Source organism: Capra hircus, chromosome 7, assembly GCF_001704415.2.
Source record: "Capra hircus breed San Clemente chromosome 7, ASM170441v1, whole genome shotgun sequence".
Taxonomy (NCBI): Eukaryota; Metazoa; Chordata; class Mammalia; order Artiodactyla; family Bovidae; genus Capra; species Capra hircus.
Genome location: NC_030814.1, coordinates 92,691,162 through 92,704,616, shown reverse-complemented (window position 1 = coordinate 92,704,616; position 13,455 = coordinate 92,691,162). Strand labels below are relative to the sequence as shown.

Genomic DNA, 13,455 nt, shown 5'->3' with positions numbered 1-13,455 from the left:
CTACACTTTCTTGACCCACCACCTTCTCTAGGCCCCTCTGCTCCAGTATCCCCTTTCCTTTCTGAGTCAAATGGACTGACACCTCATCTCCCCTTCTACCTCACCAGGTAGTGACCATGTACCATGCCAAGCTCAAAGGCAAAGTCTCCTGCAAAAAGTTCGACCTCCGGGTTTCCATACACCCAACCCTCGAACCAGGTGAAAGGAGTGGAGACCCTATCTGTTACTCTTCCCCCAACCCTGTTCTTTTGTCTGCCTCCCTCCTGGATCAGAACCCAGGAACTACACCCCTCCCACTTCCCCACCACCATCCATCCTTCTGTTTTCTGTGTTTCTAGTCAAGAAGCCTCAGGACGCCAAAGGTTCCATGATCCTTGACATCTGTACCAAGTAAGAGATGGTTCAATGGGATTCATCTTGGCCATCCCTCCGTCTCTAGCAAGACTTCTTACAAATAATAACTGTGATGCTTAACGCTTTCTGAGAGTATATTGTGCATCTAGTCCTGTGCTGAATACAGGACAAGAAGTCCTCCCTTTGCATGGCAGTGTGAGATTAGCAACGTGGTCTTGATGTCCAAACATGGTGCTGGGGGACTGGTGACATTGAATTAGACCATGGTAACGGAATCATACAAAGTGAGACCTGCCCATGTTCATTTCCCAGAACTGAGGCACAGAGAGGTTAAGTAACCCCTCAGATGTTACAGAGAGCTGGGATTTGAACCCGGGCCAGTTGGGTTCCAGAACCTGAAAAATGAATCACCTTGATCATTATGTAGCTTTTCCTGTATTCCCTTTAGGAGAATGTTTCCTACATTTGAACCTCCCTCTATGCTCCTATGTGGGAACTAGAGGCCTCGCTCTTTCATATGACCCCCTTGTCTGGGCACTGATCCCACCTTGGGGGCCAACCCCCTCTCCCTCGGCCCCATCTAGGTACCTGGGAGACCAGGATGCCACTATGTCCATCCTTGATATATCCATGATGACAGGCTTCTCACCTGATATTGATGACCTGAAACTGGTATGAAGGCCTTGGGCTCAGGGGCTGGGATCCATGGGCAGGAGCCCAGGGTCTGGAAGAAGCTGGAGTGGCAGGGGGAATGGGGATGCAGGAGGGATTTTCACAAACCACATCCTTCCCCAGCTGAGCACTGGTGTCGACAGATACATCTCTAAGTATGAGATGAACAGAGACTCCAACAAGAACACACTCATCATCTACCTGGACAAGGTAAGGCTTCCATTGGGATCCTGAACCTCTACCTGGCTGACCTTTCCTTCTCCACTGGCCTCGTGCCCAGGTGGGGCCAGGGAGACAGGGTCTGGACTGCTGGGTGTGGGAAGACAGGGGCATGTAAAACAAGGCCAACCCACTTTCTGTAAGCATCTCACCTTCTCACCACTCATGTCCCAACTGCATTTTTCACTTGTCCCCTCCAGCTTCTTCTCACCAGAGTCTTAACCACTGAGTGGAAAAAAACCCACTTGTGGTTTTTAAAACAGCAGTGCTTGATGGAGAGAAAGAGCTTCCCTTGTTCCCCAGCCCCTAGCGTTTCTCTCTTCTCTTATTTTCTCCCATCCTTCCCTTGTTCTGTTTGTTTATATGACGGAGCTGGGTCTTCATTGTGGTGCATGGGCTCTTGGCTGTGGCATGCCACAACCACTGACCCACATGCCATAAGTGGAGAAGTCCACATGCCGATTTGCAGGCCGACCAACAGTGCACAAGGCTTCCCAACATTTGTTATTTGTGTTCTTTGTGATGATAGCTATTCTGGCATGTGTAGGGGCTATCTCACTGCAGGTTTTGGGGTTGTTGGTTTTTGGTTTTTTTTTTTTTGGCTGAACTGGATCTTCTTTGCTGCACGTGGGCTTTCTCTAGTTGCGGCGAGTGGGGGCTACTCTTCGTTGCAGTGTGCGGGCTTCTCATTGTGGTGGCTTCTCTTGTTGCTAGAGTGTGGGCTCTAGGGCACAGGCTCAGTAGTGGTGGCGCATGGTCTCAGTTGCTCCACAGCATGTGGAATCTTAGTTCCCCAGCCAGGGATCAAACCCGCATCCCCTGCATTGGAAGGTGCATTCTTAACCACTGGACCAGCAGGGAATTCCCTGCCCTTGCTCTCTTTCTCTCTACTATGGCTTTTCTCCAAATATACGTGTCATCACATATACACCTGTGTATGTATCAATATGGGGCTTCCCAGCTCTCTCCGTGGTAAAGAATCCACCTGCCAATGCAGGAGACTCTGGTTTGATCCCTGGGTGGGGAAGATCCCCTAGGGAAGGAAATGGCAACCCACTCCAGTATTCTGTCGTGGGAAATCCAATGGACAGAAAAGAGCCTGGCGGGCTACAGTCCATGGGGTTGCAAACAGTTGGATGCCACTTAATGACTAAACAACAACAATGTCTCAGTACATATATGTGTATATCTGTCTCCTTCCTCCCTCCCTCACTCCCTTTCTCCCTCTTTTCTTTCTTTCTCTTTAATTTTTCCAATTTTATTGAGCTGTAATTGACGTATAACACTGTGTAGTTTTAATGTGCACAATGCAAGGATTTTATATATTTATATACTGAGAAATAATTACCACAATAAGGTCAGTTACATCCACCCCCTACATAGCTATAATGTGTGTGTTGGTAACTTTTTTAAGACCTACTCTTTTGGCAACTTTCAAGTGTCTAATGAAGTCTTGTTAACCACAGAATGTTTTTAAGGACATATATAGCAGTCCTTGGCCAGAGCTCAATCACGTGGCCACAAGGAACTGAAACATGCTGAGAAGTACAATCTAGCTTTAGCGAGGGTGGGGTGGGGTGTGGGTGGGGTAATGGATTTGATGAACTGCTTATTAATCTTTTGTCAAAGACTCCTGCCCACTGCCACCCGCCCCCCATCTTCCCCACCTAGATCCCTCAGCTTCTCCACCACTTTCCAACCCCCAGAATCCCATGCTGGACTTCCTTCCATGTAGGCCCTGCCACTGACCAACCTCTTTCTTCCCAGGTCTCACACACACAGGAGGACTGTCTGTCCTTCAAAGTTCACCAGTACTTTAATGTCGGACTTATACAGCCTGGGGCAGTCAAGGTGTACTCCTATTACAACCTGGGTGAGCAGCCATCCTAGGACCTGGGATCTGGGAGTTAGACTCTGGGGGTCTTGGGGAACTGAGGGTTAAGAGTCTGGGGGTCCCCAGGTCTTGGAGTAGGGCTCTGGGGTCCCCAGGTGTGGGAGTTAGGGGTCTGGGAGTTAGGGATCTGGGGGTTAAGGGTTTGGGGGCCCCAGGGATCTGAGAGCTAGGAGTCCGGGGTTCCTGGAAATCTGAGGGTTAGGAGTCTGGTGGTCCCTGGGTCTGGGAGTTAGGGATCTGGGGGTCCCCAGGTCTGGGAGTTAAAGGCCTGGGGGGGTCCCTGGATCTGGGAGTTTAGGGATCTGGGGGTCCCCAGGTCTGGGAGTTAGGAGTCTGGGGGTCCCAGGGCTGGGGACCTGGCATCTGGAGGTCTGACCAGCTGGAGTTGGATAACTGAGCCTCCAGGTGTGGTGTCTGGGGTGGAGGCCCTAGCCCTCTGACCCCTCCCCATCACCTCTGCCACAGATGAAACTTGTATCCGCTTCTATCACCCGGATAAAGAGGACGGAATGCTGAGCAAACTCTGCCACAAAGATACCTGCCACTGTGCAGAGGGTAAGTGCTCAGGTGCTAGGAGGGTGCCCACACCCACTGGACCCCGGCTCCCTTGGGGTGGGGGATTGACCCAAGAGGTCTGAACCAGGGGACCAGGCGTACCCCTCGGTAGTGGGTGCCCTGAACAGGAAGTGGGTCTTTGACTGTGTCCCCGCCTCACCCCCCACTCACCCCTCAGAGAACTGCTTCATGCACCACACGGAGGAGGCGATCACTCTGGAGGACCGGCTGGACAGGGCCTGCGAGCCGGGCGTGGACTATGGTGAGTGGGGCACTGGGCAAGAGGCGCGGAAAAGGTGCACGCATGCGTGCTTGTGTGTGAGCAGCAGTGTGAAGGCAGGTGTGGTCCTGGCTGCGTGTGGTGACTGGTTGTGGGTGACTGGTGTATGTGTGTGTGTGTTGTGAGGGGCTCTGATTGCACGGGAGACATGGTCATGAGTGGGGTGGGTTTGTGGGCGTGTGTGTGACAGGTGGTTGGGAGTGGATGTGGTTGTGTGTACCACCATGTTGTGGGGAACCTGTGGGTCACGGTGGATAGGAGTCGCTATCATCGTGCCTCTGACAGTGGTTGTGGAGGGCTCTGATTGTGTGCATGGCTGTGAGTGTAGCCCGGCGTGTTACACTGCGGTGACGGGAGTGGCTAGCAGGGACGTGGGCATGCCTGGCTGTGATCATCGCTTGGGAGGAGCCAGGTGAGGGCGCCCCACAGAGAGCCCTGCCCAGGAAGCCCCGCTGTCCTCCCCACCCCTCAACAGTATACAAGACCAGACTCCTCCAGAAGAAGCTTGAAGAGGACTTTGACGAGTACATCATGGTGATCGAGCAAATCATCAAATCGGGTTAGTCCTGTGTCTACTAAACTTGCCTTCCCCTCCGTCCTCATACCCAGTCCCTCCCCTCCCCCTCCCCCTCCCCCAGTTCAGCTTCCCTTTCCCTCCCCTCCAGGCTCTGACGAGGTGCAGGTGAAACAGGAGCGCAAGTTCATCAGCCACATCAAGTGCAGGGAAGCCCTTAAACTGAAGGAGGGGGCACACTACCTCGTGTGGGGCGTGTCCTCTGACCTGTGGGGCGACAAACCCAAGTGAGTTCCCGCCCCGTGCCTTCTGGAGGCCGCCTCCTCCCACCCTCCGCGCCCCCTCCTGACCCGTCTGTCTTCCCGCAGCATCAGCTACATCATCGGAAAGGACACCTGGGTGGAGCTGTGGCCCGAAGCTGAAGAATGTCAAGATGAGGAGAACCAGAAACAGTGCGAGGACCTGGCCAGCTTCACGGAGAACATGGTTGTCTTTGGCTGCCCCAACTGATCCCACACACACACCCTCTCACACACACTGTCCACCCAATAAAGCTTCACTTCTGTTTCACATGTCTCCCAAAGTCTGGAGGTCTTTGAGAGGGGGACAGAGGCAGCTTTGACCCCCCACTGCCTCACTTGCCAGCTCAGCTCCATCCTGCAGGAACTTGACCTAATTCCCACTTCATTCCATCCTGCAGTTCACCTCCACATTCACGGGCTTCCTCATCTCCAGTGCCCATGCCTGCCTCGCCTGTTCCTAACTGGAAGTGCGTAGGCCTCTTCCCCACATTGCAGGCGGATTCTTCACCATTTGAGCCACCAGGGAAGCCCAAGAATAGTGGAATGGGTAGTCTATCCCTTCTCCAGGGGAACCTTCTGACCCAGGAATCCAACCAGGGTCTCCTGCACTGCAGGTGGATTCTTTACCAGTTGAGGTTCCCTGACCGGGGATTGAACCCTGCATTGGGAGCATGGAGTCTTAGCCACTGGACCACCAGGGAAGCCCCTCTTCGTGTTTTCTTACCAGCGTCCTTGCCTACATCTTCACCTGGGTATTTACCTGGCTTCTTGCTTGCACCTCCCCTGCATTTCTACCTGTGCCTTCAGCATCAGAACCCTCCGTCCTTCTCTGCCTTCTCACCCTCATGCTCACCTGTATCCTGAGCTCCCATCCTCACCTGCTGGGACCTTCATCGCATTTGCCCTCCTCCTCAGCTCACTTTCACTCCATTTCCAGTCTCACCTGCACCCCGTGTGCCACCCTCTAGACTCACCCTGCTGGTCACCATTTTGTAGATGGGCCTGAGCAGACTGGTGGAACTGTATGAGGCGGCTGGGCCGGGAGGGGGCGGTCACAGGCAGGTCAGCGTGATGTTTCCGCCTGGAGCCTGAGGGACCAAGTCAGAGATCTGACTCATCAGCCAGCGACTGAGGAGGGAGTGCAGGGGCTCTTGTGGTCACAGCCTCATCAGAAACACAGAGGCTCTGGCAGCAGCCACAGAGGGTGAGGCCACCGGCTGCCCAAGGGCCCTAAGTGCCTATCCACCTGTGTCCCCTTGAGGATGGTTGAAGGTGAGATCCAGGCTCCAGCTCTGGGTGAGACCATCACAGGAAAACACCTCTGAACCTGGAAGTCACCCCTGCACAGCCCCCTTCCCCTAAGACCCCAGGTTCTGGAATTCCCCACCCCCTTAACTCCAGGAGTGTGAGGGAAAATTGACTCATAGCCCATCCCTACTCCCTCCAGTCCCTGATTGCCAGAGACTCCTGTCAAGGGGACACTCAAAAATCCTCCTTAATCACTAGGTGTCCCAGGTGATGTCTACCAGCCACTCCCCTCCCCATCACTCTCCTTCGTGGACAGTTTCTCATTTCTTTTCACATTCATTTCTCCTTCCTTCTGGCTTGGAATTCAAGTTCCTCGTTTCTTTAATGCATTGGCTGTTTTTGTTTTGTTGTTTGATTTTTTTTTTCCAGCATCTATGGTTCGAGGGTGTGAACATATGGTTTGAGGATCTCACATTTCTAAAGATAGCATGGAGTTGATTTCAGACAGTGAGGGTGTCCAAATAAGAAAGGAACACGGCGATGTGGAAAGCCTGCCTGTGATGCAACCACCTTCAAAGTCATTTAGACTGAGGGATGGTTCAGTTTACATGTCAGTTTTTGCTAGGCTATGGTGACCAGTTTTTAGGTTAAACACCAGTCTAAATGTTGCTATGAAAGTTGTGTTTTTTCCTTGAATTTTTTTTTTTTACTTTTTTTGAAAACTGGGCAGAACACTAAATATCCACCTTTACAATAACAAATATAGTAACAGTAACTCACACTAAAACAAACCATATTGGAGAAGGAACTAGCAACCCACTCCAGTATTTGTGTCGAAAAATCCCATGGACAGAGGACCTGGCAGGCTGCAGTCCAAAGGGTCACATAGGGTCGGACAAGACTGAGCAACTAAGCACGCACATGGCTGATTTGTGTTGCTGTATGGCAGAAATCAACACAACATCGTAAATCAATTATCCTCTAGTTAAACATAATTTAAAAAATCATATTCTGATAGCCATATTTTTCTGTTTGGGACTGTTTTCAAGTTTTCTTTTGTTAATATTTATATATTTATTTGGCTGTGCCAGGACTTCAGTGGCAGCATGTGGAATCTAGGTCCCTAACCAGGGATGGGCCCCAGGCCCCCTGCACTGGGAGTGCAAAGTCTTAGCCACTAGACTACCAGGGAAGTCCCTGTTTTCAAGTTTTCTTGTCTCTAAATCATGAATGTCCTAATCCAAAGGCTCAAAATAGGCCATCTTTTAAACAAAGAGGCGGATTGACAAAAAGCTATGAATACAACATGTAAACAGTTGATACAGACCTAATAGGATTTGTCAAAATCAGTCACATCTAATAACACACCTGAAGTGTTTTTGTATAAAATACCATGTGAAGAAAAGAAGACTTTATCAATGTCTAAAAAAAGTGGGTTTATAGACAATCTGACAAGTTATCTTAAGAAGTGTTTCCTGAGACTTCCCTGGCAGTCCAGTGGTTAAGACTCTGTGCTCTCAGTGTAAGAGGCACAGGTTTGATCCCTGAACAAGGAACTAAGATTCCATATGCTTTCCTGAGATATAAGTTAATGCAACATTATTCTTGAACCTTTTCAGTTCAACTTCCCACTCAATAAAATAGCTGAGGATCTGAAACTGAGAAAGTATATTTGAGTACAAACAGCTTGTGAAACTTAATAATTTTTAAACTTTTTAAATTTATTCTTTAATTGGAGGAAAATTGCTTTACAATGTGGTGTTGCTTTCTGCCATGTGTGCTTTAGCGCTCAGTCATGTCCTACTCTTGTGACCTCATGACTGCAGCCCGCAAGACTCCTCTGTCCATGTGGATTCTCCAAGCAGTAATACTGGAGTGGGTGGTCATGCCCTCCTCCAGGACATTTTCCCAATGTAGGGATTGAACCCAGGTCTCCTGCATTGCAGACGGATTCTTTACCATCTGAGCCACCAAAGAAGCTCTGTTTCTGCCATACAACAATGCAAAATTGGCCATAATTATGCATATATCCCCTCCTTCTTGAGCCTCCCTCCTCTTGCCCCAGCCCTCCCCTCTAGGTCCACAGAGCGCCAAGCTGGGCTCCCTGTATTATACAGCAACTTCTCACCAGCTATCTGTTTTACACATGGTAGCAGATATACATATATATGTCACTGCCTCTTTCTCCATTCATCCCATTCTCTCCTTCCCTCCCTGTGTCCACAAGTCATTTTTTTTCTTTTTTGCATTATCAGCAGGTCTTACTGAACTACCAACCAACTTGCCCACTCCATATGCATTTCAGATGGGTGAGGCTTCTCTGTAGAGGAGCCTATATTGTCTTTGATCCTGTGCTCAATGTTGTCTAACAGAACGTTTTCTCCCCATTTTGCAGTACTTTAGCCTTCCTATTGGCAAAAGAGGTGACCAGCCCCATAGACCAGAGGGACTACAGTCACAGGATGGGGATTTCCTCTTACTTTTTGTTTTCTGACCGAGCTCCATGGCATATGGGAGGGAGCTTAGTTTCCAGACAGGGATTGAACCCATGCCCCCTGCATTGGAAGTGCAGAGTCTTAACCACTGAACCACCAGGGAAGTCCCTCCTCCTCTTACAATTTTTCAGTTTGATGTTTGGAATTCTTTTGTTGTTGTTTGAGTTTTTGGTTTGTTTTCTTGCTTGTTTGGGGTTCTTTTTGTTTCTTTGTTTGTTTTTGATTGAAATAAGAGCTTCCCAGGAGGCGCTAGTGGTAAAGAATCTGCCAGCTAATGCAGGTGACACAAGAGACGTGGGTTCAGTCCCTGGGAGGGGAAGATCCCCTGGAGGAGGAAATGGCTACCCACTCCAGTATTCTTCCCTAACGAGGAGTCCCATGGACTGAGGAGCCTGGCGGGTTACAGCCCATGGGGTTGAAAAGAGTGGGACACGACTGAGTGACTGACACTACTACTCTACTAAAGTTAACTTACAGTGTTGTGTTCAGATGTTTGGGACCCTTGATGCCAAGTCTATTTACTTTATTGTTTGGGGTTCGAGTTTATAACCCTTTCTGTGTTTCCTGTCTAGAGAAGATCCTGTAGCATTTGTTGGAGAGCTGATATGGTGGTGCTGAATTCTCTCAGCTTTTTTTTTTTTTTAAACAGAACTTTATTTTCAAAATATAAATTTACTTACTTTAATTGGAGGCTAATTACTTTACAATATTGTATTGGTTTTGCCATACATTGACATGAATCTGCCATGGGTGTACATGTGTTTCCCATCCTGATCCCCCCTCCCACCTCCCTCCCCATCCCACTCCTCTGGGTGATCCCAGTGCACCAGCCCCAAGCATCCTGTATCATACATTGAACCTGGACTGGCGATTTGTTTCACATATGATAATAGACATGTTTCAGTGTCATTCTCCCAAATTATCCTACCCTCGCCCTCTCCCACAGAGTCCAAAAGATTGTTCTATACATCTGTGTCTCTTTTGCTGTCTCACATACAGGGTTATTGTTACCATCTTTCTAAATTCCATATATATGCGTTCAGTTCAGTTCACTTCAGTTCAGTCGCTCAGTCATGTCCGACTCTTTGCGACCCCATGAATCGCAGCACGCCAGGCCTCCCTGTCCATCACCAACTCCCAGAGTTCACTCAGACTCACGTCCATCGAGTCCGTGATGCCATCCAGCCATCTCATCCTGGGTTGTCCCCTTCTCCTCCTGCCCCCAATCCCTCCCAGCATCAGAGTCTTTTCCAATGAGTCAACTCTTCACATGAGGTGTCCAAAGTACTGGAGCTTCAGCTTTAGCATCATTCCTTCCAAAGAAATCCCAGGGTTGATCTCCTTCAGAATGGATTGGTTGGATCTCCTTGCAGTCCTAGTATACTGTATTGGTGTTTTTCTTTCTGGCTTACTTCACTCTGTATAATAGGCTCCAGTTTCATCCACCTCATTAGAACTGATTCAAATGTATTCTTTTTAATGGCTGAGTAATACTCCATTGTGTATATGTACCACGGCTTTCTTATCCATTCATCTGCTAATGGACATCGAGGTTGCTTCCATGTTCTGGCTATTATAAATAGTGCTGTGATGAACATTGGGGTACACGTGTCTCTTTCAATTCTGGTTTCCTTGGTGTGTATGCCCAGCAGTGGGATTGCTGGGTCATATGGCAGTTCTAGTTCCAGTTTTTTAAGGAATCTCCACAATGTTCTCCATAATGGCTGTACTAGTTTGCATTCCCACCAACAGTGTAAGAGGGTTCCCTTTTCTCCATAACCTCTCCAGCATTTATTGCTTGTAGACTTGGATAGCAGCCATTCTGACTGACGTGAAATGGTACCTCATTGTGGTTTTGATTTGCATTTCTCTGATAATGAGTGATGTTGAGCATCTTTTCATGTGCTTGTTAGCCATCTGTATGTCTTCTTTGCAGAAATGTCTGTTTAGTTCTTTGGCCCATTTTTTGATTGGGTCGTTTATTTTTCTGAAATTGAGCTGCAGTTGTTCTTGTATATTTTTGAGATTAATTCTTTGTCAGATGCTTCGATTGCTATTATTTTCTCCCATTCTGAAGGCTGTCTTTTCACCTTGCTGATAGTTTCCTTTGTTGTGCAGAAGCTTTTAATTTTAATTAGGCTCCATTTGTTTATTTTAGCTTTTATTTCCAATATTCTGGAAGGTGGGTCATAGAGGGTCCTGCTGTGATTTGTGTCAGAGAGTGTTCTGCCTATGTTCTCCTCTGGGAGTTATATAGTTTCTGGTCTTACGTTTAGATCTTTAATCCATCTTGAGTTTATTTTTGTGTATGGTGTTAGAAAGTGTTCTAGTTTCATTCTTTTACAAGTGGTTGACCAGTTTTCCCAGCACCACTTTTTAAAGAGGTTGTCTTTTCTCTGTTGTATTCTTGCCTCCTTTGTTGAAGATAAGGTGTCCATAGGTGTGTGGATTTATCTCTGGGCTTTCTATTTTGTTCCATTGATCTATATGTCTGTCTTTGTGCCAGTACCATACTGTCTTGATGACTGTGGCTTTGTAATACAGCCTGAAGTCAGGCAGGTTGATTCCTCCAGTTCCATTCTTCTTTCTCAAGATTGCTTTGGCTATTCAAGGTTTTTTGTATTTCCATTCAAACTGTGAAATTATTTGTTCTAGCTCTGTGAAAAATACCTTTGGTAGCTTGATAGGGAGTGCATTGAATCTATAGATTGCCTTGCATAGTATACTCATTTTCACTATATTGATTCTTCCGATCCATGAACATGGTATTTTTCTCCATCTATTAGTGTCCTCGTTGATTTCTTTCACCAGTGTCTTATAGTTTTCTATATATAGGTCTTTTGTTTCTTTAGGTAGATATATTCCTAAGTATTTTATTCTTTTCGTTGCAATGGTGAAAGGAATTCTTTCCTTAATTTCTCTATTTTCTCATTGTTAGTGTATAGGAATGCAAGGGATTTCTGTGTGTTGATTTTATATCCTGCAACTTTACTGTATTCTCTGATTAGCTCTGGTAATTTTCTGGTGGAGTCTTTAGGGTTTTCTATGTAGAAGCTCATGTCATCTGCAAACAGTGAGAGTTTTACTTCTTCTTTTCCAATCTGGATTCCTTTTCTTTTTCTGCTCTGATTGCTGTGGTCAAAACTTCCAAAACTATGTTGAATAGTAGTGGTGAGAGTGGGCACCCTTGCCTTGTTCCTGACTTTAGGGGAAATGCTTTCAATTTTTCACCATTGAGGATAATGTTTGCTGTGGGTTTGCCATATGTAGCTAGGAACCCATATGTTCCTTCTATTGCTGCTTTCTGGAGGGTTTTTAAATCATAAATGGATGTTTAATTTTGTCAAAGGCTTTCTCTGCATCTATTGAGATAATCATATTGTTTTTATCTTTCAATTTGTTAATGTGGTGTATTACATTGATTGATTTGCAGATAGTGAAGAATCCTTGCATCCCTGGGATAAAGCCCACTTGGTCATGATGTATAATCTTTTTAATGTGTTGTTGGATTCTGTTTGCTAGAATTTTGTTAAGGATTTTTGCATCTATGTTCATCAGTGATATTGGCCTGTAGTTTCCTTTTTTGTGTGGCATCTTTTTCTGGTTTTGGTATTAGGGTGATGGTGGCCTCACAGAATGAGTTTGGAAGTTTACCTTCCTCTGCAAATTTCTGGAAGACTTTGAGTAGAATAGGTGTTAGCTCTTCTCTAAATTTTTGGTAGAATTCAGCTGGGAAGCCGTCTGGTCCTGGGCTTTTGTTTGCTGGAAGATTTCTGATTACAGTTTCAATTTCCGTGCTAGTGATGGGTCTGTTAAGATTTTCTATTTCTTCCTGGTTCAGTTTTGGAAAGTTGTACTTTCTAAGAATTTGTCCATTTCTGCCAAGTTGTCCATTTTATTGACATATAGTTGCTGATAGCAGTCTCTTATGATCCTTTGTATTTCTGTGTTCTGTTGTGATCTCTCCATTTTCATTTCTGATTTTGTTGATTTGGTTTTTCCCCCTTTGTTTGTTGATGAGTCTGGCTAATGGTTTGTTAATTTTATTTATCTTCTCAAAGAACCAGCTTTTGGCTTGGTTGATTTTTGCTATGGTCTCTGTTGTTTCTTTTACATTTATTTCTGCCCTAATTTTTAAGATTTCTTTCCTTCTACTAACCCTGGGGTTCCTCATTTCTTCCTTTACTAGTTGCTTTGGGTATAGAGTTGGGTTATTTATTTGACTTTTTCTCGTTTCTTGAGGTAAGCCTGCATTGCTATGAACCTTCCCCTTAGCAGTGCTCTTACAGTGTCCCACAGGTTTGGGGTTGTTGTGTTTTCATTTTCATTCATTTCTATGCGTATTTTGTTTTCTTTTTGATTTCTTCTGTGATTTGTTGGTTATTCAGCAGCGTGTTGTTCAGCCTCCATATGCTGAAAATTTTAATAGTTTTTCTTCTGTAATTGAGATCTAATCTTACTGCACTGTGGTCAGAAAAGATGCTTGCAATGATTTCAATTCTTTTGAATTTACCAAGCCCAGATTTATGGCCCAGAATGTGATCTATCCTGGAGAACGTTCAGTGTGCGCATGAGAAAAAGGTGAAATTCACTGTTTTGGGGTGAAATGTCCTATAGCTATCAATTAGGTCTAACTGGTTTATTGTAGCATTTACAATTAGTGTTTCTTGTTAATTTTCTGTTTAGTTGATGCATCCATAAGTGAGTGGGGTATTAAAGTCTCCCACTATTATTGTGTTATTGTTAATTTACCCTTTCATACTTGTTAGTATTTGCTTTACATATTGCAGTGCTCCTATGTTGGGTGCATATATATTTATAATTGTCATATCTTCTTGGATTGATCATTATGTAGTGTCCTTCTTTGTCTCTGTTCAAGGCCTTTGTTTTAACGTCTATTTAATCTGATATGAGTATTGTTA

At 46.2% G+C, this 13,455-nt stretch overlaps 1 protein-coding gene across 1 annotated transcript in view; it reads left to right on the top strand.

Moving 5' to 3' along the window:
- Positions 1–5,064, top strand: part of C3 (complement C3) — a 36,252-nt gene extending 31,188 nt beyond the window's left edge. The window contains 10 exon segments of the mRNA XM_018050944.1: positions 108–198; positions 339–390; positions 939–1,026; positions 1,150–1,236; positions 3,013–3,118; positions 3,605–3,694; positions 3,873–3,956; positions 4,450–4,533; positions 4,640–4,775; positions 4,857–5,064. Of these exon segments, the coding sequence (XP_017906433.1) occupies positions 108–198; positions 339–390; positions 939–1,026; positions 1,150–1,236; positions 3,013–3,118; positions 3,605–3,694; positions 3,873–3,956; positions 4,450–4,533; positions 4,640–4,775; positions 4,857–4,998 (960 nt within the window). The 3' untranslated portion in view covers positions 4,999–5,064.